The 23,902-nt window shown below is 32.5% G+C and overlaps 5 protein-coding genes, 1 long non-coding RNA gene and 1 other non-coding gene across 7 annotated transcripts; 5 read left to right on the top strand and 2 right to left on the bottom strand.

Annotated features, from left to right (window-relative positions):
- The first annotated feature begins 5,587 nt into the window (after positions 1-5,587).
- Positions 5,588-6,465, top strand: LOC110631352. The gene is made up of 3 exons (XR_002490495.2): positions 5,588-5,671; positions 6,082-6,136; positions 6,381-6,465. It is a non-coding gene; the product is annotated as an uncharacterized LOC110631352 (long non-coding RNA).
- Positions 6,466-7,603: 1,138 nt separating this feature from the next.
- LOC110600445 (bidirectional sugar transporter SWEET12) lies at positions 7,604-9,431 on the bottom strand. The gene is made up of 6 exons (XM_021737305.2): positions 9,284-9,431; positions 9,143-9,179; positions 8,850-9,060; positions 8,590-8,751; positions 8,346-8,465; positions 7,604-8,232 (listed from the first exon to the last, which is right to left on the bottom strand). The coding sequence occupies exons 1-6, from the start codon at positions 9,333-9,335 to the stop codon at positions 7,975-7,977; spliced, it is 840 nt and encodes a 279-aa protein (XP_021592997.1). The 5' UTR covers positions 9,336-9,431; the 3' UTR covers positions 7,604-7,974.
- A 1,697-nt stretch (positions 9,432-11,128) lies between these two features.
- TRNAQ-UUG lies at positions 11,129-11,200 on the top strand. Its single transcript has one exon. It is a non-coding gene; the product is annotated as a tRNA-Gln (tRNA).
- Positions 11,201-11,930: 730 nt separating this feature from the next.
- Positions 11,931-15,291, top strand: LOC110630675 (probable protein S-acyltransferase 7). Its single transcript, XM_021778207.2, has 5 exons — positions 11,931-12,250; positions 13,173-13,355; positions 13,502-13,798; positions 14,152-14,385; positions 14,590-15,291. The coding sequence occupies exons 1-5, from the start codon at positions 12,128-12,130 to the stop codon at positions 15,061-15,063; spliced, it is 1,311 nt and encodes a 436-aa protein (XP_021633899.1). The 5' UTR covers positions 11,931-12,127; the 3' UTR covers positions 15,064-15,291.
- A 147-nt stretch (positions 15,292-15,438) lies between these two features.
- On the bottom strand, positions 15,439-16,806 carry LOC110630676 (mitochondrial import inner membrane translocase subunit TIM8). The gene is made up of 2 exons (XM_021778208.2): positions 16,666-16,806; positions 15,439-15,778 (listed from the first exon to the last, which is right to left on the bottom strand). The coding sequence occupies exons 1-2, from the start codon at positions 16,711-16,713 to the stop codon at positions 15,590-15,592; spliced, it is 237 nt and encodes a 78-aa protein (XP_021633900.1). The 5' UTR covers positions 16,714-16,806; the 3' UTR covers positions 15,439-15,589.
- A 2,964-nt stretch (positions 16,807-19,770) lies between these two features.
- LOC122721714 (NAC domain-containing protein 83-like) lies at positions 19,771-20,887 on the top strand. The gene is made up of 3 exons (XM_043950252.1): positions 19,771-19,952; positions 20,064-20,353; positions 20,459-20,887. The coding sequence occupies exons 1-3, from the start codon at positions 19,802-19,804 to the stop codon at positions 20,735-20,737; spliced, it is 720 nt and encodes a 239-aa protein (XP_043806187.1). The 5' UTR covers positions 19,771-19,801; the 3' UTR covers positions 20,738-20,887.
- Positions 20,888-21,822: 935 nt separating this feature from the next.
- LOC122721746 lies at positions 21,823-22,966 on the top strand. Its single transcript, XM_043950393.1, has 3 exons — positions 21,823-22,429; positions 22,525-22,595; positions 22,793-22,966. Exons 1-3 carry the CDS (start codon positions 21,823-21,825, stop codon positions 22,964-22,966), a joined length of 852 nt encoding a protein of 283 aa, XP_043806328.1.
- Positions 22,967-23,902: the final 936 nt, after the last annotated feature.

The raw sequence follows: 23,902 nt of genomic DNA, 5'->3' as shown, positions 1-23,902 counted from the left end.
AAATTTTCAACTAAAAGAATCTAGAGTTTAAATATTGATTGCTTTATTTATTAATTAAATGTTTAAATAAAAATGTAAAAGTAAAGATAGACTCATAATATATACCTTATTAAATATTGCATGTTGGAATAGGTTAAAAGTATAAAATTATTTAAAACCGGCACATGTTCACAATTAAACGTATTAAATATGTCATAAAATAATTATAAGTAAGAAAAAAGTTGTAATTTTAATTTATCTATAGAAAGCACTGTAATGGTGCGCCCAGCTATTGTATAATTAACCTGAAATAATTGCAATCTTTGGCCCTTTCCGCATACGTTGATGCAAAACAAACGGTGAGAAAAACTTAGCAGGATATGATGTTTTCCTAAACTAGAAACTGTGCATACACAGTTTTGTTTGGTGTGTTTGGTTTGAGATTGACTTTGGGTTTTCGGTGTTGTTTTTTATTTTAATTTTAAATAGATTTTGATATTTATTTGTAATAAATTCAAAGAATAGAATTTTACAGTGTGAGTGTAATTTAGATGGTGAAAAAGATGTTTCTCTCCTTTTATTTATTTTCTTGTAAGTATAATTTAGATGGTGAAAAAGATGTTTCTCTCCTTTTATTTATTTTATTTTGTCTGTTAGTCACATTTAACGGTTTTTCTACTACAGTGTCACCTGTTTCTGTTACTCAGATCCGTACGTACAGAAGTGTTAGAGCCTCTTTCCGAACCAGGCGACCATTTAATTTTTCTCAGCATGCATCCAGGTAGAACTGCAAAATGATTGGACCTGTTAGTTCTCCTCACGTCACATCACTGAACTGGATTTCTCTTGCCGAATCTAAGCCCGCGGAGGACTCGACCTATTTCACTTATCTGAATCAAACTTTGAGATACTGGATTGATCGGGCTAAAAAATTTCATGGGTTTTGGATCAACTCTTGTATTTTTGAACTCGGTGTCGTATAGGATAAAAAAAATTCAGCGTTCATCAATTTTACGACTCAATAACGATAATTGTATTTTGCGACCCCACCATTATGTTTAACAATTTTCAGTCTTACAAATTGTAAGTAGCCATGATATCTATCACATCGCATATCCTCGCATAAAGGGAATTTATGCCTTTTAGATGATTTTTTAGATGGATTTAATTATTGATAGACTATGTTCATGGAGAATTTTAATCGGTTGATTTGGCTTTTCTCATATTAATTTTTTGATTTTCACTTTTTACACGTGGTTGTACTTGGTTGTAATTTATATTCATGGTTTTCTTTTTGGACATGCAGTGGCTTCTGTCAGTCTTCACTCGTTATAGTCAATGGAGATGAAGGAAACCATGTGGCATTGATTTTTGGGTTGGATTGTGGCTTTTGTTGGGTTGATTTTGGGTTGTGGGTTGGGTTTATACTTATGAGTTCAGGATTTGGGATCTCTGTTTATAAATTGATTAGTCTTAATCTCCTTTTATTTAAGTTTGTCTCACTGAACTTTTAAATACAATAAATTTTGCATGTTCAATAAAAAAAATGGTGCGTACTATTCTCAATTAACTACTGTAATTAACCGCCATTTTTGGTAATTTTATTGGAGAAAATTTGACCTAAACTGAGTCTGCACTAATTTAATTATACCGTAAAATTATAACAGAGTTGATTAAAAAATTTATATATATAGTTACGTACGATCCGATTTGGGGGTCAGGCAAAAATTGCTGATTTGTGAATATCGACGGCGGCTCACATGCTTTTCCATGCTGGACGTAACCAATAATGGTTCAAATTTGAAGATTACGTGGGCAAAACAATGTGAAAAATTATGTAAGAGAGAAAATCATTTAAACCAACAATGGTCCTGGGCCTGCTTTCCCTGAAACACGTTTATCCCAAAGGTGACTGTAATGGGATTTAATAATTATAAGCTGTCGTTTGGTACAAATTTTAAAATTACTTATTTGGTAAAAGGTTAATAATAAAATTTAAATATCTATTATTATATTTTTCATAACAAACAATAAATTTATTTTTTATTTATAATTATTTAATTACTTTTTAAAAATATAATTAACACAATTTTTATTATTAATTAGATTTTTTTATATTATATATGATAATTTAAAAAATAATATTAGTAAATATGTAAAATATAACTTAATAATAAAATATTGTTCAATTCATCATTATATTGTTCAATTATTAAAACTTATATTATAAATAATAAAATATTTTATTTTTGGTATTTAAAAAAAACCAAATTTCTTGTAATAGGTTAAATTATTGAAAAAATGAATTTTGTGTTTGCATTCTAAAAAATACAAAATTAAAGAATAGATAGTATAAAATATCAAAATTTTTTTTTAATTAAAATTGAAGATTGGAGGAATAAAATTTAAAATTTCTTAAATTTATTCAGACACACTTACTATTAGATTAAGTCTGTGAATGTATAAAATATCAAAGTTTAAATTTCGCTAGTACTAATTTATTTTATTTAATTTAAAATGAAATTAAAATTTAAAATTATATATAAAATTGAAAATATAACCAAGATTTCTTTCCCTCATGTAATTAATATCTACAGCTCCATTCAGTATAAGAGGAAAATTCACTCTCCGTGGTGATTGGGAAGATGCGTTGCATTGTGTTGAATAATTGGCTGATAGCCAGCCAAGGTTTCTTAAAACGGAAATAGTTAGGTACGTAGTAGCGTTCGGCGTGTGAAAACGGGAAAGGGAATGAAAGCAAGGGGAATTTCCAGTCGGATCCAGTTCACGTGTATCGAAAAGATGTTGAAGTGGGATGGGATTATTCTTTTTAATAAAAAAAATTCACTTTTAAAAGTATTTTAATTCATAACAAATCAGATTCATACAAATATTTCTCCAAAAATAAAGCAAGTCATCCAAAAAATGAAAAACATGTTAACCATCAAGTATAAGGAATCTTAATTGAGAATCTACAATATCTTCTACGTTAATTTAAAACATAAAACTCCGTCCCACAATAATATTATTTTAAAATATTTTTTAACGATGTATTTAAAATTTTCTCATCGTTAAATCTAAATTTTATTTTTTACATCTTTAACATTTACCCTTATTAAAATTTTTTATTATGTATTAACAACTTATTTATTTTATTTTTACTTTTTAAATTTCTTTTTCTTTCCTTATCTCCTTTTATTTTCATAAATTTATTTTCTCTCATTTTTTCATACTTGCCAAATGAAATTAGTAACTTCCATGACCCTACTAAAAATCAAAACCTACATAAAGATAATATGTTTAAAAATTTCAATTCTCTTTTTCAATTATTGACCATTAAATTCTACTACAAATCAGAATCACCACTTTCTATCGAAATTTAGCTTCTTATTCGTTCTACTGAAATTTAGCTGTGGCAGATTGCACCACAGCTGATGTGACACCTTTGTGCTCCTCTTTGAAATGAAAGATGTCACTCAAGGAGTTTATTCTTCTGATTGCAAAACTATCATTGTTTCATATTCTGGATTTTGACATTTTTTACTTTGGTATTTAAAGTTGACTTTTAACAGTTGCTTTATTTCTTTTTTTTTTTCTTCCAATGTTCATCTTACAGGCTAACAAAAAGACCAGAAATAGAGCCTCCATTCACATCTTCTAGATCCTTTTTTTTCTCTAAGTATCTTCTTAACCGAACCAATAAAAGGGGAGAAAAGTCACTAGCTGATAATAAAAGGGGAGAAAAGTCACTAGCTGATAAAAGAGAGTAACGTCTTCTTCTCCAGTTAAGTTTACATTACCACAATAAACTCACTTTCTAGATCTCAAAACATCATTAATTATTTAATTATTTGTTGGTTTATTATAAATTTTTCATTAGTTTTTATAGGCAGTGGATGTGAATGCTTGTTTTCAGTGTATGCATCTAGTTATTAGATTTATGTAATTCTACTTATGAGATGAGGCATACAATTTGTTCGATAAAAATGTCTGAATGGGTTTTATGTTTTATGGATTCAAATGATTATTGAGTTGTGTTGTTTGTAAGTTGATTAGGATTATTGGAGATTGATTCCATTGCTTGCTTTTGCATTGTGTTAATTGATTTGTTTGAGAATGGTATAAGTGCCTACTACTTTAGATCCCATCTCCAGCTATGAGTGGGTTTTCATGAGTTTAATCATTCATTGAAGCTGTAATTGTGAGAAGGTTCGAAACAACACTTGAAGTGAATTACTTTGCCCTTCAACTGAATTATTGTTATTATATTTGTTGAACATTAAATAGTCTAGGAAATTTTTACCCTTCAAAGTTTCTATATAGCCAATCAAGTTTTGCTGTTGTTGCTTCCATATTTTATTCATCCATGTCATTTTCTGATTGTGTGATTTTAAGGTTTTCTTTTAGATATTAATCTGATTAGATCTCCAGCTTTTTGCATGTCCATTCAATTCAATTTGTTGTAATTGGGAACTTTAATACAATTATGGTCTTAATTTTTCAACCACGATAAATCTATAGTATCTGAACTTGAAACAATTTGTATCTCATATATTTCTCCTTAAAACAGTTATTGGTGCAATCTATTAGTGCATTTCTGCACTTGCTGTTGCTTGCACCTGCAGATTGCACCGCTGGTGCAGAGTGCAGATTGCACCAGGAGGTGCATTCTGTTCCCAAAGCATTTGCTGGTGCTTGCACCAGCACGTGCACTTGCAGATTGTGCATTTTGTACTCCTGTTGGTCCAGAGTGCAGATTGCAACAGCAGGTGCAAACTGCAGGGTGCAGACTTGCATGTGCAATTTGCATCTGCTGATTGCACTAGCATGTGCATTTCCCTTGTATTTTTTATAATAAACTAATCATGCAGACTTTTTTTTACTTAAGTACTTATAAAATACTTAGAAATTTTATATTTTTTATTAATAGTAAACAAAATAAATTTATTTGAATTTCAATATATAAGTTTCTTTTTCTATTTTTAATTAAAAATATTTGCACAAGCAGGTGCATAGTTCACCTGCTGGTGAAGAGTGCACCAGCAGGTGCGGCAGAAGTGCACCTGCTGGTGCACACCAGCAGGTGCAGCAAAATTACCAGCACCTGCAGGTGTGCACTGTGCAATTTTGCACCTGCTGGTGCACTTTTGGAATTACAAATACTCTTAAGCTTTTAAAAATACTTACTTAGCCTATTTGTTTATTTAGTTCCTAAGGATCTTGTTGACAGTGCACCTATTTGTTTATTTAATTCCTAAGCATCAAAAGTGCAGCTGCTGGTGCAAGACCTGCTTGTGCAAATGCACAAGCAAGTGCAACTTGCTGGTGCACTTGCACCTGCTTCTGCATTTGCACAGCAGGTGCAATTTTATACCAGCTGTAATCCAAATGCAGCAGCAGATGCAAAAATTTGCAAAGATTTTTTTTTTCTTTTGTTTCTCATCTTTATAAAAAATGTGGTCCAATCATTGTTGATACTTTTAGATTTTTTATTAGTTTGGGACATCATGCTAACTTGGGTAATTTGTTATGACAAGAGTAATGCCTGATTTGATGTTGCTTTCAACTATTTCAGCAACTTTTTGACATATGCTAATGTCTTGTAGAAGCTCAATCTACTCAATGGAGTGGTCTTCACTAGGGTTGGGCCAAAAACAGTTTATACTATGACATTGTGAAGGCAGTGTTTAAGGTATTAAATACTTCTCTGCTATATTTTAAATCTGCACTATACTTTGCAGCTTCTATACTCTGCTGTCAATTGTTCATCTGCCCATGTAGTTTTGGTAGCCATTAGTAGAATTAAGTGATATAAGTGGCTTAGGCTTTAGGGTAAGCACATTCATCAAATCAGTTGCCTTTTAGAAGATAAGAAGTGTAAGATCTTATACATATTGAATTAAATAACCTCGTATTTGACTGAGCAGTTGGCTGCCAAAATATGTGGTGCCATCTCTGTGGAATGGGGTGAACTTATGGCTATTTCCATGACTTAGTTGAGCTTTGTCATGATTGAAGCTTTTATAATTATTCATCATCAGCAAATTTATAATGTCTATATGGTCCAGCTGAAGGACTAATTACCATTTATCTCTACTGCAGATGTCCTCCAGACTAGCTTAAAAAGTTGTACATCCTTGTCATGCAAAACCATCATGTGAGTTGAAAATTTTTGATGGGATCTTTGGTGACATTGTAAAATGCCAGGAAAATTATGTGTTGCATATCCCTTTACATAGAGTTTAAAGGTTGAAGTCATCTCATTTTGTTTAAAAATTGCATGTTTTTTTTGTTTTGATCAAATGCCTTGAGCCAAATCTCTGTCTAATTGTTATTTCTATTACATTAATATGAATTCTTTAATTTCTATAATCTAATTATATTTTTATATTTTGGTGCAGATCTAATTTTACAAATGGTGAAAATATTGAAGTGGAATGTGCTATTATCAATTTATTTTGACATTTATATTTTGTTAATTATCTTCCTACATATATAAAGTAAATATAAATACTTATTGTTAATTATTTTTTGAGATAATTCTTATAACATTATTGACTTATATATATTGGTTTTATATTCTTAATGAGTTTTATTTATAAATTTCAATTGTATTTTTCAATTTCAGTTATATTAAAAAAATAAATAATTACATAATAATAATTAATATATTTTTTAATAAATATTTATAATTATAACAATAATTTTTATTTTGTCATTATTTATCTTTACTAATATTATTTTTTCTGTAATAATTTTTAATGAGGATATTTACCGTTAATGGATTTAAATTTAATAATCACACTCTCTCGTTAATAATAATTATTTTTTTAATGATTAATTATTTACGTTAAGAGATATTAACAATAATATAAGCGCTTATTATATTTAAAATAACGATCATTTAATTTAAATCTAATGATTATATGTTCTCATTAATAATTATTATTTATTAACGAACAAATATTTTCATTAACGATAATATTAGCCGTTATATTTAAATTAATAATCATTTAATTAAAACTTAATAATCATATTCACTTTCGTTAATAATTATTAACGAAAATAACAATAGTCATTGATAATATATTTTTAACGATTCATTTTAATATTATTGTCAATAATAATAACGATCAATAATATAATACTGTTATTAAAATTTTAATAAAAATAAATATAACAACAAATTTAATGATGAACTATTATAATCTTTAATAATTAATAATTAACCATTAATTTTTAATAAGAAAATTTTTTACGTTAAAAAGCATTTTTCTTATAGTGTATATATAGCTGTGATCCATGGAAATTAGAATTACAAGAGTAGAGAAACTTACCAAGAAATGGTCTTTCAAACGAAGGCTGGTAAAGCTAGCCCAACCCATAGCACAAAAGTTCCCACTTTGAAGCTCAATTTGGGAGCACATACAGTTCTGCTCAGCTCAGATTACTTTATGTCAAACTATTTTAGTTATATTATTATTTTACTAAACAGATAACATTGGAAAAAGAAATGAGTAAAAAATCAGAAATTTATCGATATTATATTGTATACATAGATAAACAAAACAAAGGTTTGGCATGAAATTTTAGAAATCAAATCACAAGAAAATCCCTAATTAAATATACGTGGTAAATATCGATCGAGCTACAGAAATTACAATTTATAGCCAAGGCTGCAAATTTGAACCACCACACTGCTAAATTACTAGTAAACACTCGCTATAATAAATTTTTCTCAGGTGGAAGAAAGGCTCCAGAGTTGAATATATATTGATGAATACGTTAAATAAATAAATAACATACATGCACAATCCACTCCATGCCTGTTAATTTGCTTATACATGAACTTACATAGACATAAATGTAAGCTATCTTTTACAAAATGTCACATAAATTACGTAGTAGAAGAAGAGACACAGATTCCAGCTATATAATATCTCACAAACTATATAAAGGGCATATGCAGGAGAGGATTTGAGTACATGTAAACAATCAAACTTGGCATACAATTGGTTGGTCTCCATTGGGGTCATCCATGTCTTGCTTCTCATGGATGTTCTCTTCTTTATCCGCACCGTTTAGCTGGGGGCTTGCCGCTTCTTGAATCCCGCAAGTAAGACTCGTGCTGAATTTCGCATTATCAATGGTGTGTTCTGGTAATTTTGGCTCCTCCGCCGTCTTGAAGTTCTTGTAAATTACATAGAGAATCATCTGAAGTACTCCAAAGATAAAACCCAGTACGTTGGGTATCTGAGATGGAGATCGAAGCCAGTATTTTATGAGACGTGATAAAGGTGGGCATCTTTTTTCAGGTATAGTGTCATTAATTATTAGTTAATGATTAATTAAGATCGAAGACTTACTGCAACATATAAGTCTTTCAACAGTATTCCATAAAAGAACCACATAATAGCACTGAGTGTGAGGAAAAATGATAGGTTAAATGGCATGAACTCCACGCTCCTGGTTCGTATAACTACCCTCTGCAAAGTAATTAAAAAAGAAAATATATTTCCACTTAGTAAGTGGGTAACACAAAACAATTAAGAAGCAAGAGAAAGTTGAGTGGGAAGGCAAAAAGTACAGAAAAGGAAATGTAGATCTTACCAAGATGCTTAAAGGTGCTGCGAACACACTCACAGAAAATATTACACAAACCCATCCAAGAATTCTAACCCTGGATGATCCTTTTGCAAGGAAATGTGAGAGAAGAAGAATCAAACAAAATCCCCCAAAGTTCAACAAAAGAAGCATCCTCAGAGTCGACATCTACACTTCCATATAATTAATCAACTTTAAGTTCCATCATAATATATAAATAAAATAAAATAAAATAGAACATAATGTTATGTTGGATATTTTAGTACCCTAGCTTGCTTGGAGGCATAAGCGATGAACAAGGTAAGGTAAATAGTCTCTATGAAACACCCGAACGAGTTGACAGTGATGAGAAGGAAAGCATCAGACTTTAAAGAAGCATAGTATAGCCAAATCATAGCACTGAAGAGTGCAACCACATATGGAAATGATTGAAACCCTTCTGTCGATTTCTTCTTACAAATCCTAAAAAATGTTGGCCTGCAAAATTATAATAATTTAATTACAATCATATCTAGCTAGCTGATTAGACATTAATCACTAACATTCAAAATAAACTTACATCGGTGCTAAAAAAACCACGAAGGAAGTGATATTGCCTGTAAAATTAAACAAGGAAAATCAAATATTAGTAATTATATGTGATTAATTTGTATGTATATATGTAGTACATTATGTCATCTCTAATTCTCTATATGGATACCTAGAATGCCAAATGCCAAAGCAAATGGATTGTGAGTGGAAAACACAGCCATCTCTAAACTTGCCTCTCTCTCTTTTTCTCTCTAGAAAAAGATTTGGAACATTAATGAAAGAAAGGCTGTGGAGGTGGAAACCCTAGGATTGTGAGTTCCAAGCCACTGATCTATAAACCGAATGCACAAAGAATGTGACGTATTTATAGACAAAACTGGTGCATGAGTAAAATGTGTACGAAATGAAATGATTGCTATCAAAGATGTGCGCGGTTTCACTTTCGGTTCGATTTATTTGAGAATTAAAATGAAATCCAACCTTTGATATACTTTTGTTTTAATTTTCAATTTTACTATATGATATCATTAACATAATCACTATATAGTATAATTTTAATTTTATATAATATATTTAAAAATATATCCATCGGGAATAATATAATATGATTTTGATAAATTGGATTGGTTTGATTTGGAACTTCAATAACCATACGCATGGTAATCATTCAGAAGGTGGCACCGAAATTGCGTGCGGTAAAATGCCAACTCTTTTTGTAGTGGGGTTAATGTACTATTATGCCCAACTTACGTAATGCACCACAAAATTAAGCAAGCTTTATGAGTTTCACGTGAGCATCCCCATTTCAGTTTCCTTAAAGTTTTTATCATTTTGCTATGCTGTGCCGTTTCTCTGTGCACTTCCATACCATTTGTCATGACTCCAAAACACAACCGTCAAGGTTCCTCATTAACCCAAATCGCTTTCTAAATTATTTAATTATTATTATAACGAATGATTAAGGCATAATTCTGATGAACACACGACAGGTGTCCCCTCAGCCTCGCCAAAAGTTCATAACCGCACCATTTTGAATATTAGATCCAAGTGAGTAAAGAAAAAGTTGGGTGTTGCTGTCTATATTGCTTTTTCTTTTTAGACCGCCACGCGTGAATTCAAACTCACTTTCCTTTTGCATATATTATAATCGATGGAAAATTACTATTTTAATCCCCATAGTATATGACTAAATTAATCAATCACTTTTTATATTTTTATATAATTTTTAAAATTCAATTAAAAATAAGAACTCATCTTGTTAAATTCTAACACTGTTATCATTATTAGAACGAGCTATATGTGTTCTAATAATTTTTAAAAGGGAAAAAGGAATTCTAATTTTCTTTTTTAAATATAAAAAGGTAAAACACTGTACATTGATTTCCATAGCTTTATTTAAAATTTTTTGACGTCAGGTAGAAAAATGAAAGGAAAAAAGTGAGATTATAATAGTAATTAAGCAGGGATTAACATTGAAATTACTTGTTTTAATGGGTAAAGATGGGAGTGGAAGTGTGGTAGGTGAAGAGTAGAATATTGACCACCTGAATTCAGAAGATATGCTAAAGAAACATTATACGAAGAATATTAATTAATTAAAGATTAGAGTAGCTAATCTTATGATTTTAACAATACAAGCTCCATCGTTATTTAACAAGGCTAGATATTTATGGATACGAGGTTTCATTGTTCTCATAACAAGTTAAAATTATGAAGTTCAATAATTCCCAAGTGGGCGTTGAAAGGAACTGCCACCATTGACGCTCTTTATCTACCAATTTCTATTTCTACTTTGCTCGCTATTTTTAGAATTTCATTGGCCTCAACTACTATGATCATTCTTTCAATTCATTTTTCTACTATATATTAATTAATATTTCCTATATATATATTTTATAGCTAAGCTATGGGCTCCTTCTAAAAGAAATTATTTTCACAAAATGTAACTACTCATTCATATATAAAATAATTTAATTATATGAGATTATAAGAGAGAGAGAACAGCATGTGCATCGGTTCTATGGTGTAGTGGTTAGCACTCTGGACTTTGAATCCAGCGACCTGGGTTCGACTCCCGGTAGGACCTTTTTTTTTTGTTAATATAATTGTTTTAACCTTGTATAGATAGTTTATATTTTCTCATCTGGAGTCTGGACAGACTTTTCTGCCAAGCTATAAGGCCCTGTCCCCTCTTTCCTGGTTATGTTCGTATCACAAGGCCCAACTGGAATTGCATCGTGGCCTGCCAAATTCCCCGGAAGTATCACATCATAATTCATAAACTTTGCAAATGCCGTGAAGAGTCGTTGGCCATGGTGAGATTCGAATAATATGCTTGCACTATGGAATGTATTTGCTTGCTGAACCGAATAGGCGAATATAGGAAAGAATTCCTAATATTATGATATTTATACGAGTTAAAAGGAAGTATATTTGTTTGCTATAAATTTTAAAAAAGACCGTAGAGAAGACGCCAAGCCAGTGAATCCCAACCTACGAGGAGTTAAAAACTGGGAATCCCAAACTCTGCAAGGAATCAGTCATTATCCATACTTGTCTGTAAGAGGAATATATGTAGTACGTAGCTGATGAATCTCTCAACACTGCGACAAACAAAGTTGTTATGGAGTGGATAATCGGATCAACGTACAGAGTTAACAGAACAAGAGATATTATGATAACTAAAACCATATTATGCATGAAACTGATCTCACTCGCTCACTAATTTTGTCTCGGTTTTAATGGAGGGAAAAAAAAGTAATAAAGAAAAGGCATAAAACAAGTAAAAAAGACGCATCTTTTCTGTTATTGTTAAAAGAGCTGCCTTTATTTGCCTTTTGCTTTCTTTTCTTCTTTTTTGCGTTTGGAATCGTTCCCTCGCTGTCTGTCTATGAGTTTGATTGCTCCTTTTGCACTTTAGGAAGAGAAACAGAGAGTGTAACCGAAAAAAAAAAAGGAGAGAGTAAAGAGGACCCCTTTTTGCATAGAGAAAGAGGAAAGAAAAGGGAGGGGGATGAGAGAGAATTTTGGGGTCCCATCGCCTCCACCCCGGACCCCCGATCCAGTTGCCGGAGATGCCGCCTCCGTCGGTGAGACGGATTGGCTCAGGACTTATCAAGTCTGGAAAGGCAGCAATGTAAGCTTCTACTCTCCTTGCGGTTTGGTTGTTCTATCGTTCATTTTCCTCTTTTTCTTTTTGTGGACTAAAATGGGTTGTTAGTATAGAATTATGTTTATTTGGGTATAGGATTCTTCAATCTGGGGACTACTATGTAGTAGAGCTGCCAAAGATGAGGTTTTTGGCGGCGCAGTGCGAAAAACTTTACCTCTTATTTTACTCACTTAGGCTTCAACTCGTAGTTATGTAGTTGATTGGGCTATCATCTTATAGTAAGAACATTGAATGTGAATTGGGTGGGGATCGGTGTGTCAAATGAGGGGACCCAAATGCTCAGCACGAGGCTCTTTGCTTTGCGAGACTTGAGGGAGGATCAATCTCAGTTCAAATTGATTGCCTCTTGGAAATTTCTCTTGGGACCAAGTTTATGTTTTAGCTTCATATCAATGTATTTCAATTTGCTCTGTCTCTCAGTTTACTAGTCCTGTCAGAGTGTATTCATCTATGATCTTGTTTTCTTTCTTTTGGTTTGTGTTTCACTGTTTTGTTCATCAGCTATTAAGCTACATGATTAGCTATTCTATTATCTTTAGCATCTGCATTAGTTGTAGAAAATTGAGCGCTTGTCCTACAGGGCTTGATGGTGAAATTATAGGACATCAAAATTAATGGTGTTCTGGAATTACAACTTTCAATTGGGGTTATTTAACAGCATTAAAGATTTACTTAATTCACCAATTACTATAACATAGCACAAAATATTTCAATTGCCACATATGCCAGAACAATGGGAGATCACCTTATGATGGTATAATATGATACCAAACTTTCTTGGTTAATGATTCAAGGGAATCCTAAGCATACAATTCACATGTTCCTTTTCTTATGTGGTTATGCTTATAATTCCTTTGCTTTTCTGCTTTGGCGATTTTGTTTGCAGATATTTTTCCTTAAAGGAAGGCTTATATTTGGACCTGATGCGAGATCCCTTCTGCTAACCATATTTCTTATTGTTGCTCCTGTTGCTGCTTTTTGTGTCTTTGTAGCAAGAAAGCTGACTGATGATTTTCCTCATCACTGGGGTACATCAATTGTAGTCATTGTTGTTGTCCTCACATCATTTGTAAGTTTTTTTCCCTCCCGTAAAAGCTACTATGCTCCTAATTGCTGAAGTTCCATTTTTTACCATGATTCATGATAGGCATAGCTGAAAGAACTTCCTTTTTTGCTGTTGCACCCTTGAACTAATGGATGTAATTCATTTACCAGGATTTGTTCTTTCTTCTGCTAACCTCAGGAAGAGATCCTGGTATAATACCTCGTAATGCTCAACCTCCAGAACTAGAAGGTTATGAAGGACACAATGAAGCTGGAACAGGCCAAACTCCGCCTTTACGTTTACCACGCACAAAGGATGTTGTTGTCAATGGAATAATTGTCAAGACCAAGTACTGTGATACGTGCATGCTTTATAGGCCTCCACGCTGTTCTCACTGTTCTATATGTAATAACTGTGTGGAAAGATTTGATCATCACTGCCCTTGGGTTGGTCAGTGCATTGGATTGGTATCCTCATTCTAATCAATATTTTTCGTTTTCTGGATCTTAAAGCATTTCTATAATTCTGCTCCAGGGAAACCTAAATTTTCAGTTAATTATCTGCATCATCACAATAAACCATATTGGAATTTTTTTGTGCCTGTCCACAATGAAAGAAAAATAAGAGACATGCTTTCTTTAAACAAGTTTACCAAGGGATTTGGTTTCAAATATAACCAGTTGATTTTTAAAAAATGCAGAAAGGTTTATGGACATGAGGATTTTTCTTTCAGTTATATTTATCAGTGTTTACTCAAAATTCCTGCATATGCAGTGATGCTTTTTCCAAATCTGATTTGCGTCTTTGATTTTGAATGCAGAGGAATTACCGTTTCTTCTTCATGTTCGTGTTCTCTACAACTCTGCTTTGCTTTTATGTACATGGATTTTGCTGGGTTTACATCAAGAGGATCATGAATAGTGAGGAGACAACAATTTGGAAAGGGATGGCTAAGGCTCCTGCCTCCATTGTGCTAGTAGTTTACACCTTTATATCAGTTTGGTTTGTTGGTGGCCTTAGTGTGTTCCATTTGTATCTAATCAGTAAAAATCAGGTAAGAAACCATTCTACTCGTGGTTCATTGAGATTTATAATGTGGTCTTCAGTGGTGTTTCCTTTGATTGGCCTTGTTGAACTCTCTTCACTTATTAACAACCATGCTTTTCCTGTTTATAGTGTGAGCTGACTCCTTTAATTACATCCCCCCCCTCTTGAATTTTCTCTAAGTTTGGTTTGCTCTGTGTTTTTGATTTGGCAGTCTACTTATGAAAATTTTAGATACCGTTATGATGGACTAGCCAACCCATTTGATAAAGGATTGTTTGAGAACTTCATGGAGATCTTTTGCTCTAGCATTCCTCCATCTAAGAACAATTTTAGGACAAAAGTAGCAAAGGAGCCTGAAATTCCACCTAGAATGGTGGGTAGTTTTGTTACTTCAAACAGAGAAAAATCTGTAGGTGACATAGAGATGGGGAGGAGGAAGCTTGTATCGTATGACAATGCTAGAGCATCAAGTAATGGTGACAATCGGGATGAGGATGGTGGATTAACTGATGTTTCTCCAGATTTAAGCAGGATTCTTCCTCCTCAGGGATTGGAAGGAAGCGTCTTACACTCCAGGCGCTCTAGCATGGGCAGTAAAAGTGGGAGCTGGGAAATATCAGCTGATGTTCTTGCTTTAGCAGCTGGAATTGGGGAGTCAAAGCGAGTCACCATTAGCACCACTTGACATCAGCTGACTCAAGTCTCAGATACATACCAAGATGTAACGTAAAGAACAAAGATGACTAAATCCCTGTGTAGGGGCGAAAAAGCATTAAAAAGAGGAGGAAACAGGCCCCCCTTCTATTTACGTTTGCATGGTTGTATTTTGAATGGGAGTTAGAATTATACAGGGTGATTTGTTTTGATTGCCTAGATTGAATGGTAATTCTTGTGGGTATTTTCCATTGCATTATTGCAAGATTTTGCTTTGCAGTTGCGAGGTTCAGGCTGTTGTGGTTCTTCCAACATGGGAGCTTTAAAATTCCTCCCCCCCCATCCTTTTCCTTATTTGGAATCAAAATTTCATATTTAATCAACCCTAGAGAAATACATAACTGGGTGGCAGAACGATGTAAATCATGCAGCATTAAAAAGGAAGGCTTTAGGTTAAAAGAATGCGCAACAGCTTGTAACTCGTACAGTTAACTGCCTACAGAGGCTAACAAGCAATAACATCTTGTAACTGACACATCAAAACAATCATAAAATTCTCAATGCATCGACCGAAAGCGTTTCATTATGATGAGGCTCATATCCATAAATCGCTGAGCACAATTGGAAAGGCAAGCTGATTCACTTGAGCTGAACTTGCTCCCAGGTGCACCACTGATGCACTTGTCCCAGCATTCACTAGTAAGCTTTGCCACCATCTCATTAACCATGGCCTTTTCCTTCTCTTGCTGCATAATCGCAAAGTCATTGGGAAATAAGAATTCCAACAGTGAGGGAATCAAAGTTTCTAAAGTGCCAAACCAACAAGAACAAAGTATGAATCCTTACAACATATGAATTACAATACATTTCTCTTGTTTATCTATGTTGCTTTCAACAACAGTCATTGAATTTGCCACATAATCCCATCAAACTCATTATTCAACATCACTAATCTTTCATGAGTGAAAAAATTCACTTCTGCCAATTGAAAATTTCCTATATATTTAGTTTGTTTAGTGGACTATCCAAGAGAACAATATTAAAGTTTATTTAGTGACATTGCTCGGATATAGTGACTAGGTTAGTAGCTACCCTGTTGGCTCCCCCTTTCTAAGCAAATACTTCAACCTCAGATTCAGCATGCAATGAAAGTAACCTTACTGTTAAAAATAGTAGTAATTTCTTGAGTACTAAGTCTATGATTTCCCTAAATTAGGCCTACAAGTACAACAGCCAAAAGAGTGTTTAAAAGAGGAAGTAAATAAAAACTTAATAACATAGCAGCACATCATCAAATTCTCTCACAGGCGGCAATGGAGGCACAAGGCAGGCAACAGTAACGCGTTTAGAAAATCATCCATTCGAATGATCAACCAAAGTCGTTATAAAAAGTATCGAATTTACTAATTTCCCAGGCTCAATTTTTGACAGCACAATCAATATCCTAGTTACCAGCGAAACTTAAAATGTTGCTATAAGCAGAATGAATATTACAGGTAAGAAAATATTATTCCCTCAGATTAAAAACTGAAACGCCCTAGTATTCAAATACTTGAAGCATAACTCTGAAAGCAAACATCTTTCTTAGAAAATCAAAGTTAAGTAAGCAAGCGTGAAAAGGAAATTCGCTTACGTTGAGGAATCGCTGCATTTCAGCGGAACTGAGAGCCGAAGGATCCATCGGTTAGGGTTTTTCCTTTGCCCCTTTTTCTTTTCCGATGTCTAAAACCCTCGGTCTGGTCTCCTCCGCTTAAGCCACTTTAAATCAAAACCCTAAAATAAAAGAAACCAAAACGACGACCAAATATAAGGCAGCGGTTGAGTTGGGCCATCGGCAAACCCAAACAATTTCACGGGACTAGGTTCAATGGGCCGATTTGGGTTTAGTCCACTGAGGAATTTTTTATTTTTAGATTTATCCACAAAAGAAAATTACTGCCCATAATTCTAAATAGAAAAGACTATTTACTATTTCAAGTAAAAAATATTCATTTTAATTGAATTTTCAAGTTTAGTTAGAAAATTATAATAAAACAAGAACTTTAAAACCTACAATTTTATTTGGAATAAATAATTTGAAAAAAAATACTTCAGATGAATTGACATAATCATACAGTTTTAAATTGAATTTTTAGGTTCTAAACATGAAAATAAAGAAAATATTTAAATATTTAATTTGCACACCTTATTTTATATGGAAATTATTCTGTATGTACTATATCTTATAATTTTTTTGTAAGAAAAATTAAGCGTTAATAAGAAGGGGGTATTATGTGAGAAGCAACTTAGGAAGAGTGACAAATGCAAGTGAAGTTTCTTATGCATTAAGCATTTCCTTTTGTTATAATTAATTATTTAATCGAAATTGAAAATTAATGAATCGGATGCTATCCTATGCTGGATGATTCCCAAGATTCTGCTCAAGGAAGAAAAAAAACCTACAGATTATTGCCATTTTTTTAAAAAAATGTTAATGTCACATCCATTCATAATCCTTAAAATATATTAACTTAGCAATCATTCATTTTTTATTCACTTTTTAATTATTATTTTTTTAAATTTATTAAAAATTATAATTTTTTTATTAATTTTCTAATTATACTTATTTTAAATATATTAAATTCTATTAAATATTTAAAATTTTAAAATTTTTTATTAAAAATAAAATAAAATAAAATAAAATAGAGTTATAATAATCAATTTATATGTTAATATAGTTTAAAAAAGAAAAATAAATAATAATTTTGAAATAATTAAAGAAAAAATAAAAATTATGAGATGAATAGAATTAATCATGGAGATAGAGTGATATAGAATTAATTAGAGAGGCATAGTGATATATATATATATATATATTGGAAGCAGATAGAAACAGTATGTGAAAGTATGAATGGTAAGAGTCAAATCAAGATAAGAAAAAAATTGACTTTTTTTTGCTGTTGTCTGAAGCAATGACTTGTTCGCAATAGGAAGAAGGTAGACAATTGGATACTTTTTTAAGAAGGATCTTAATCAATTGTACATGCTAAATGGAAAATATATATTAAAAAAAAAAAAAAAGCAACATCTTCGCTGTGAAGAAAAGTACCGATTCATGTCCCCCTTTGAAAACGCTTTCCTCCTTTGGCTTTTAGCCCTTCTTTGGTTTTTTTTTTTTTTTTCTTTTTTTGCCAAATAATATAAGGTGAGATATAGTATAATTGTAATTAATTAATCCTAGTAGGTATATAACTGTAATTATTGTTATCATTTTTCTTGCTATATTGCTATAGATATTTAAGGAGTTGAGAGAGAATTGAATCTTGATGATCAAGGGATTTCTGAAATTCTCAAACACGTTTTACCAATTCAGGTAGACAACCGTAATTAATTTTGTATGAATTTTCAATTTTATTTCGAATTAAAGATTTTTTATATAATTTTCTTTCAAAGCGAGTCATTCAGATTAATCCTAGATTTCTTACAAAAATTAAAAAACACATGCAAAATAACCCAAAAAAGGGAAGTATCTTAATTCTTAAACACCTGCCGAATTGCAAGCCTACAACGTTTGATGTGTCATATTTCCATAATCTAAATTGAAGCCACCCTGGAAAGCTGGTTTGGTTCTACAGCATGAAATTTTAAATTAAAATCTTCCAAAAGAAAAGAAAAAAAAAAAAAAAAGTGTGCTTTAAGTTCCCAGTGTCACCATAGAAAAAAAGCGTACAACAAAAAGCAGAAGCATATATATGCATATGCAAGAAAAGGAAACTGGACAGAAATCATTTTACAACTCGATATAACAATATCAATATAGTAATCGATGAGTTTTAATTCATTAATATTGTATTTTACTTTATAATTAGCAGCTTATTGGATGCATGGTCCCGTCAGAGAAGAATAATTAGGCCTCATCTCTAGCTTCAGAATATGAAAATTTTATGTTGCTTAAAGACTAATTTTGGAATCTTTGGAAAGTTATATGTATTTTCTTTAGCTACTTCTTTCAAAATTAGCCTATTTTTAAGGAGAATTATTGAGTTCATCCTTGGTGAAGAATCGCATGTCTCTTTCATGGATCCACTTTGAAGCTTGTTTTGATAACAAGTGGGTGGCTGTAGCACAAGAATATTTAAAACTTCTTGGAGGTTGTTGACTTCTAAGAGCAATAGCTGATAATGCAACTAGATTCCGTCTATATTAATCAAGCTTTTGAGGTTGATTAATTTCTCTGCTGCTTCACTTTCTTCTACACAAAGAATAAAAAATTTATGATGTAAGATGACTTCATCACCCGTATGCGAGAGAGCTTATATCTAAACAATTATAAACATCAACAATCTATTACATTAATTTATGTATGTAGCATTTGATAATTTTATATTATTTTTATTGTATGATAATCATCCATACATATTCTTATGTAGTATTTAATAAAATATTTCTAAAAGAAAATCAAAGTGGGAAGCATGCACAGTAGCACACTGACTTGCTAAAACCTGGTTATTTGTGGGACGTGGGTTGTGATCTTCTTTCTTTTGATCAGTCGTGAAAGGATTTTCTTTCTTCTTTATCTTTCAAAAGAAGGAGTTTTTTTTTTTTTTTTGGGATATAGTCTTTGCTCCTTTCTCTCTTCCCTCTAAGCTCTCCCTCCATTTCAGGCCGGGCACCATATACTACCCCTATATATAAAGAGCCCTGTCTCTTTGCTTCTGAAACTCACCCAGGCCTTCATCTCCTCCTTTTTATAGTGCATCGCTAGTGTGTATTATTCGGTTAGAGAGGAAATGATGAAATTGCCTCCAGGTTTTCGTTTCCAGCCTACAGATGAAGAGCTTGTCTTTGAGTACCTCAAACGCAAGGTTCTTTCATGGCCGTTGCCTGCTTCAATCATCCCTGTCATCAATCTCTGCAACTACGACCCTTGGGATCTGCCTGGTTAGTATACGATAATACTAGTCTCTAGCGTAGCCATGTGTGAAGGTGGAGAACGAACATTATGATTCTGCATTGAAATTTATTGATATGTTTTTACTTTTTTTTTTCCAGGTGATAAAGAGCAAGAGAGGTACTTCTTCAGCCACAGGGAAGCCAAGTATCGAAATGGAAACAGAATCAACAGAGCAACTGCTTCTGGGTACTGGAAGGCAACTGGCTTAGACAGACAAATTGGTCCTTCACACAAGAACACTGCACTGGGGATGAAAAAGACTCTGGTTTTCTATAGAGGCAAGGCTCCCCATGCGTCAAGAACTGATTGGATCATGCATGAATATCGTCTTGTTAGTGTAGGAGATGTAGCTTCCAATAGTTTTCCACAGACAAAGAACTCAGCCCAGGCAAGTTAATTATCAAACGTTATACACAAATAGATGGTTGTAGTTGCATGTGTATGCAGTTCTCTTTGATTATGTAACTCAACGGTCAGCTTTTTGTTTCTGCAGAATTCTTGTGATGAAATTGAGAAGTGGGTTCTATGTCGAATATATTTGAAGAAAAGAAATAGTGAGATAGATGAGAATTGCGAGGATGAGAGAGTGGAGAATGCGGCCGTGACGTATGATCAGCGCAGATTTTTCTATTTTACGAGGAGAGATGAGATTGTTTTTGATTCTGTTTCGTCCTCTTCGTCATCTTCAAGCTCAAGTGGCATCACTGAGGTCTCTTCAAATGGAGAGGATCTTGATGAAGAAAGCAGTAGTAGTAGTTGCAATTTTTTCTGACATTCTGCAATTGCAAACTCCGAAGAGAGCTATATATATATATATCAAGCTTTTTTCATCTTAATTGAATTGGTTTCTCGTGTATGACGAAAATGTAAATTATATTATTGAAAGCAAAATATATCCACAAACAATGGAGGTTGGATATTAGTATTAGTCTTTGCAAAGTGAAGATTATTGTCTATCTCAGGAATTGTCCAAAACACCACAATCTTGAATGTGAATTTTAATACTGACAATATTTATTTTAATAATTAAAATTTTCAATCATCGTTACAATAGTTTAATGTTTAACAAAATTATTTTAATAGTTCTGAATTAGATTATACAAATCTTTTAAATTTCCTTTCCCACCAGCGGGGACCCTTACAAATGAATGCATAAAAAAAATTTGTAATTATATGCTGAAACAGTTATTCCATATACCAATTCGCATATAATGACAAGCCAATAAATAGTTGTTATGTATATTATTTATTTTTTTAAAAAAAAATTGACTAATTAAATATTTATTATTTTTTAAATTTAATATTTTTATTTATTATTAAAAAGTCTATTTTACAAAGGAGTTAAAGCGCTTTCTCTCAAATTTTTAAAATTTTTAAACGTGTTCAGATCGAAATCTAAGAGAAGGATCCATCTAATCTCTTTTGCCGCTCCTCACCAGGCGCCTAAAATGAGAGATGTCCAAACCAAATAAACCAACTGCAAAAATGGAAAATTTTCTATCTTAGATTAATTAAACTCAACGACATTCTAACTGTTTCAATGTCAGTATAGCATGATAGGGATCAGACTAAGCAAAAACATTTTCTTTTAATGAAAGTTTAGGCGCTTAATTACAACTACAAAACAGCTGCATGATAAGATGATTATGGCTATTTATGGTGAAGAACAACTGTGACAAAATTACAGACTGTTCACATCATTATTCCAGCACTCCATGGCTAACCTAATTGCCCTTCAGCTTCAGCCCCCTGTTTTTCCTTTCAAATTCTCAACTTTCATGTCCATTTTCTTTACTCATCTCATTCTCACCCATTTCTATTCCTTTCTTTTTCTCCATCTCTGTCTTCTTCATCAATATGGGTTGTTCGGGATCAAAATTCAAATATAGTTCAGAACCAATTCCCGCCCGGCTGAGGCCGCTTTTGCTTCGAAAGTTTGAGAAGATGAGAAGATGGAGACATGGAGTTTCTTTGGAAGACAATGACTCAGTTACCTGTTCCAAGAAAGAACTGCTCAAAGATGGGTTTTTTGATACTGATAATTCATCTCATCCTCATAATTCTGATCATAAGAGCAGTTCTTCGCAAGAGGATCATGGCCTCAATGTGGCCCCTGCACCAGAATCTGATGAAACTGCGCTTAAGAATAAGATGGATCCCAATAAGGCTGCAGAAACGGCGCCATTGCAGCCTATGTCACTAGCTAAAGATGTGTCTGTCGAGGCACTATTGCCAAAAGAGTCTACAAATGAGTCCAAAAAATCAAAGAAAGAGAAAAATATCCAACAAGATCGCAAAGACGAATATATAGAGAAGTTTGCAGAGATAGAAACAACCGAAGATGAGAACTGGGAAGAAGAGGACGGTAGGCTCAGCAGGTTGACCGAAAAATGCGATTATCCTGGATCCCCAAGTTTCAGGTTTTATTGCATCGAATCATTAAGCAATAAAGATGATGGCTCTGGTAAGTCTCTGTGTATATATAATCTTCAAAACTTCAAACAAGATTTTTGCATTTAATTATAGGGTAAATTTATCTGATGGCTCTGGTTCATGCAGATAAGGATGTTGATGATGATGCTTCAGACAACTGTCTCGCCACCTCTGAATCTACGAATAATTTTGATGCGGTGCGTCTATTCTCCCTGTTCTTCCCTTTATTGACTGTTGTGACTTATGACCAATCTTTTTAGGGAATATCTAAAATAATTGAATAATGGAAATTTTCCTTTTCTTTTTCTTGTTAAACAATAATAAATTTACGTAAACGGCTCGTGGGAGATTCTTTTTCAAACTAATGAACGTGGAATTTCTCTAACGTGATCAGGGTTCTGTGACCAAGACAAAGAAGAAAGGAAGGAAAGTGATCAGATTAAGAAGGGTGATACCCAAGGGAAGGTCAAGTGCTGTGATGACTTTGCTGAATGTTAAATCATGCTATACTCCAACTTGCATTCGCCGCGATAATGCTTATATACTCGCGGAAAAAGCAGTTGCTTGATTTTCTTAGATTTCTTTTTTGGTTATAATCTTTTCCACTAGACAAATGTCCTGTTCTTTTGCAAAAATATAAGAAGTTTTATGTAATCAATGAATACTATCATGTTTCCACTGTGTAATTAGTCAGTGATGAAGACAAGCAAAGAGTTCGTGTTTTTAATAATCCTTACCTTGTAGTTACCACAATTCATAACTGCTTTAAATGGCATTTTATTCTTCTACATTGCAAGTTGCAAAAAGCTTACTACAAATATACTATGTTGTAATGAGGATGTGTGGCAAATCACTTCCACTAAAAATATCAAATCACTTCAACCAAAAATATTATTTTAGTATGCAAACTACTAAGAAAACTGTAGAAATTCAAAAATAAATTAACCAGCTACAAGCTAACTATAAAATAGTTAAAATTTTATCAGTGAATTTTTCTTTTGACATGTGATTTTATTTATGTAATGCTCATTTATAAATATAAGAAGAATGCAAATATAGAGGTGAATTTTTCTTTTGACATGTGATTTTATTTGTGTGATGCTCATTTATAAATATAAGAAGAATGCAAATATAGAGGTGATTTTTTTTCTACGTACACAAATTTAAGATGGTTTTCAAAATCGCCTTCTTTTTTTACGATGTCTCTATAAAGTAGTGGCGGTTTTTGAGACCACCAAAATAAATAAAATGTAGTAGCAACTATAGAAGCGATTTTAATTATCTCTATACACATTATGCTCCCCTTAGTATATAGAAGAAATGCAGTTTATAGGAGTGATCAAAATCACCTCTTTAATGTTTATCTCTAAACATTTTATTGTAATAACAAATTATAGGAGCGATTAAAAACGCCCTGTAGTCGATTATGACTGCCCATATTTTATTTACCACTAAAAGCTATTATGAACTACATGTAATTCATAGAAGTAATTTCAAACGCCAC

The sequence above is a fragment of the Manihot esculenta genome, chromosome 14, assembly GCF_001659605.2.
Source record: "Manihot esculenta cultivar AM560-2 chromosome 14, M.esculenta_v8, whole genome shotgun sequence".
Classification (NCBI taxonomy): domain Eukaryota; kingdom Viridiplantae; phylum Streptophyta; class Magnoliopsida; order Malpighiales; family Euphorbiaceae; genus Manihot; species Manihot esculenta.
This window is presented reverse-complemented; position numbering and strand designations above follow the sequence as displayed.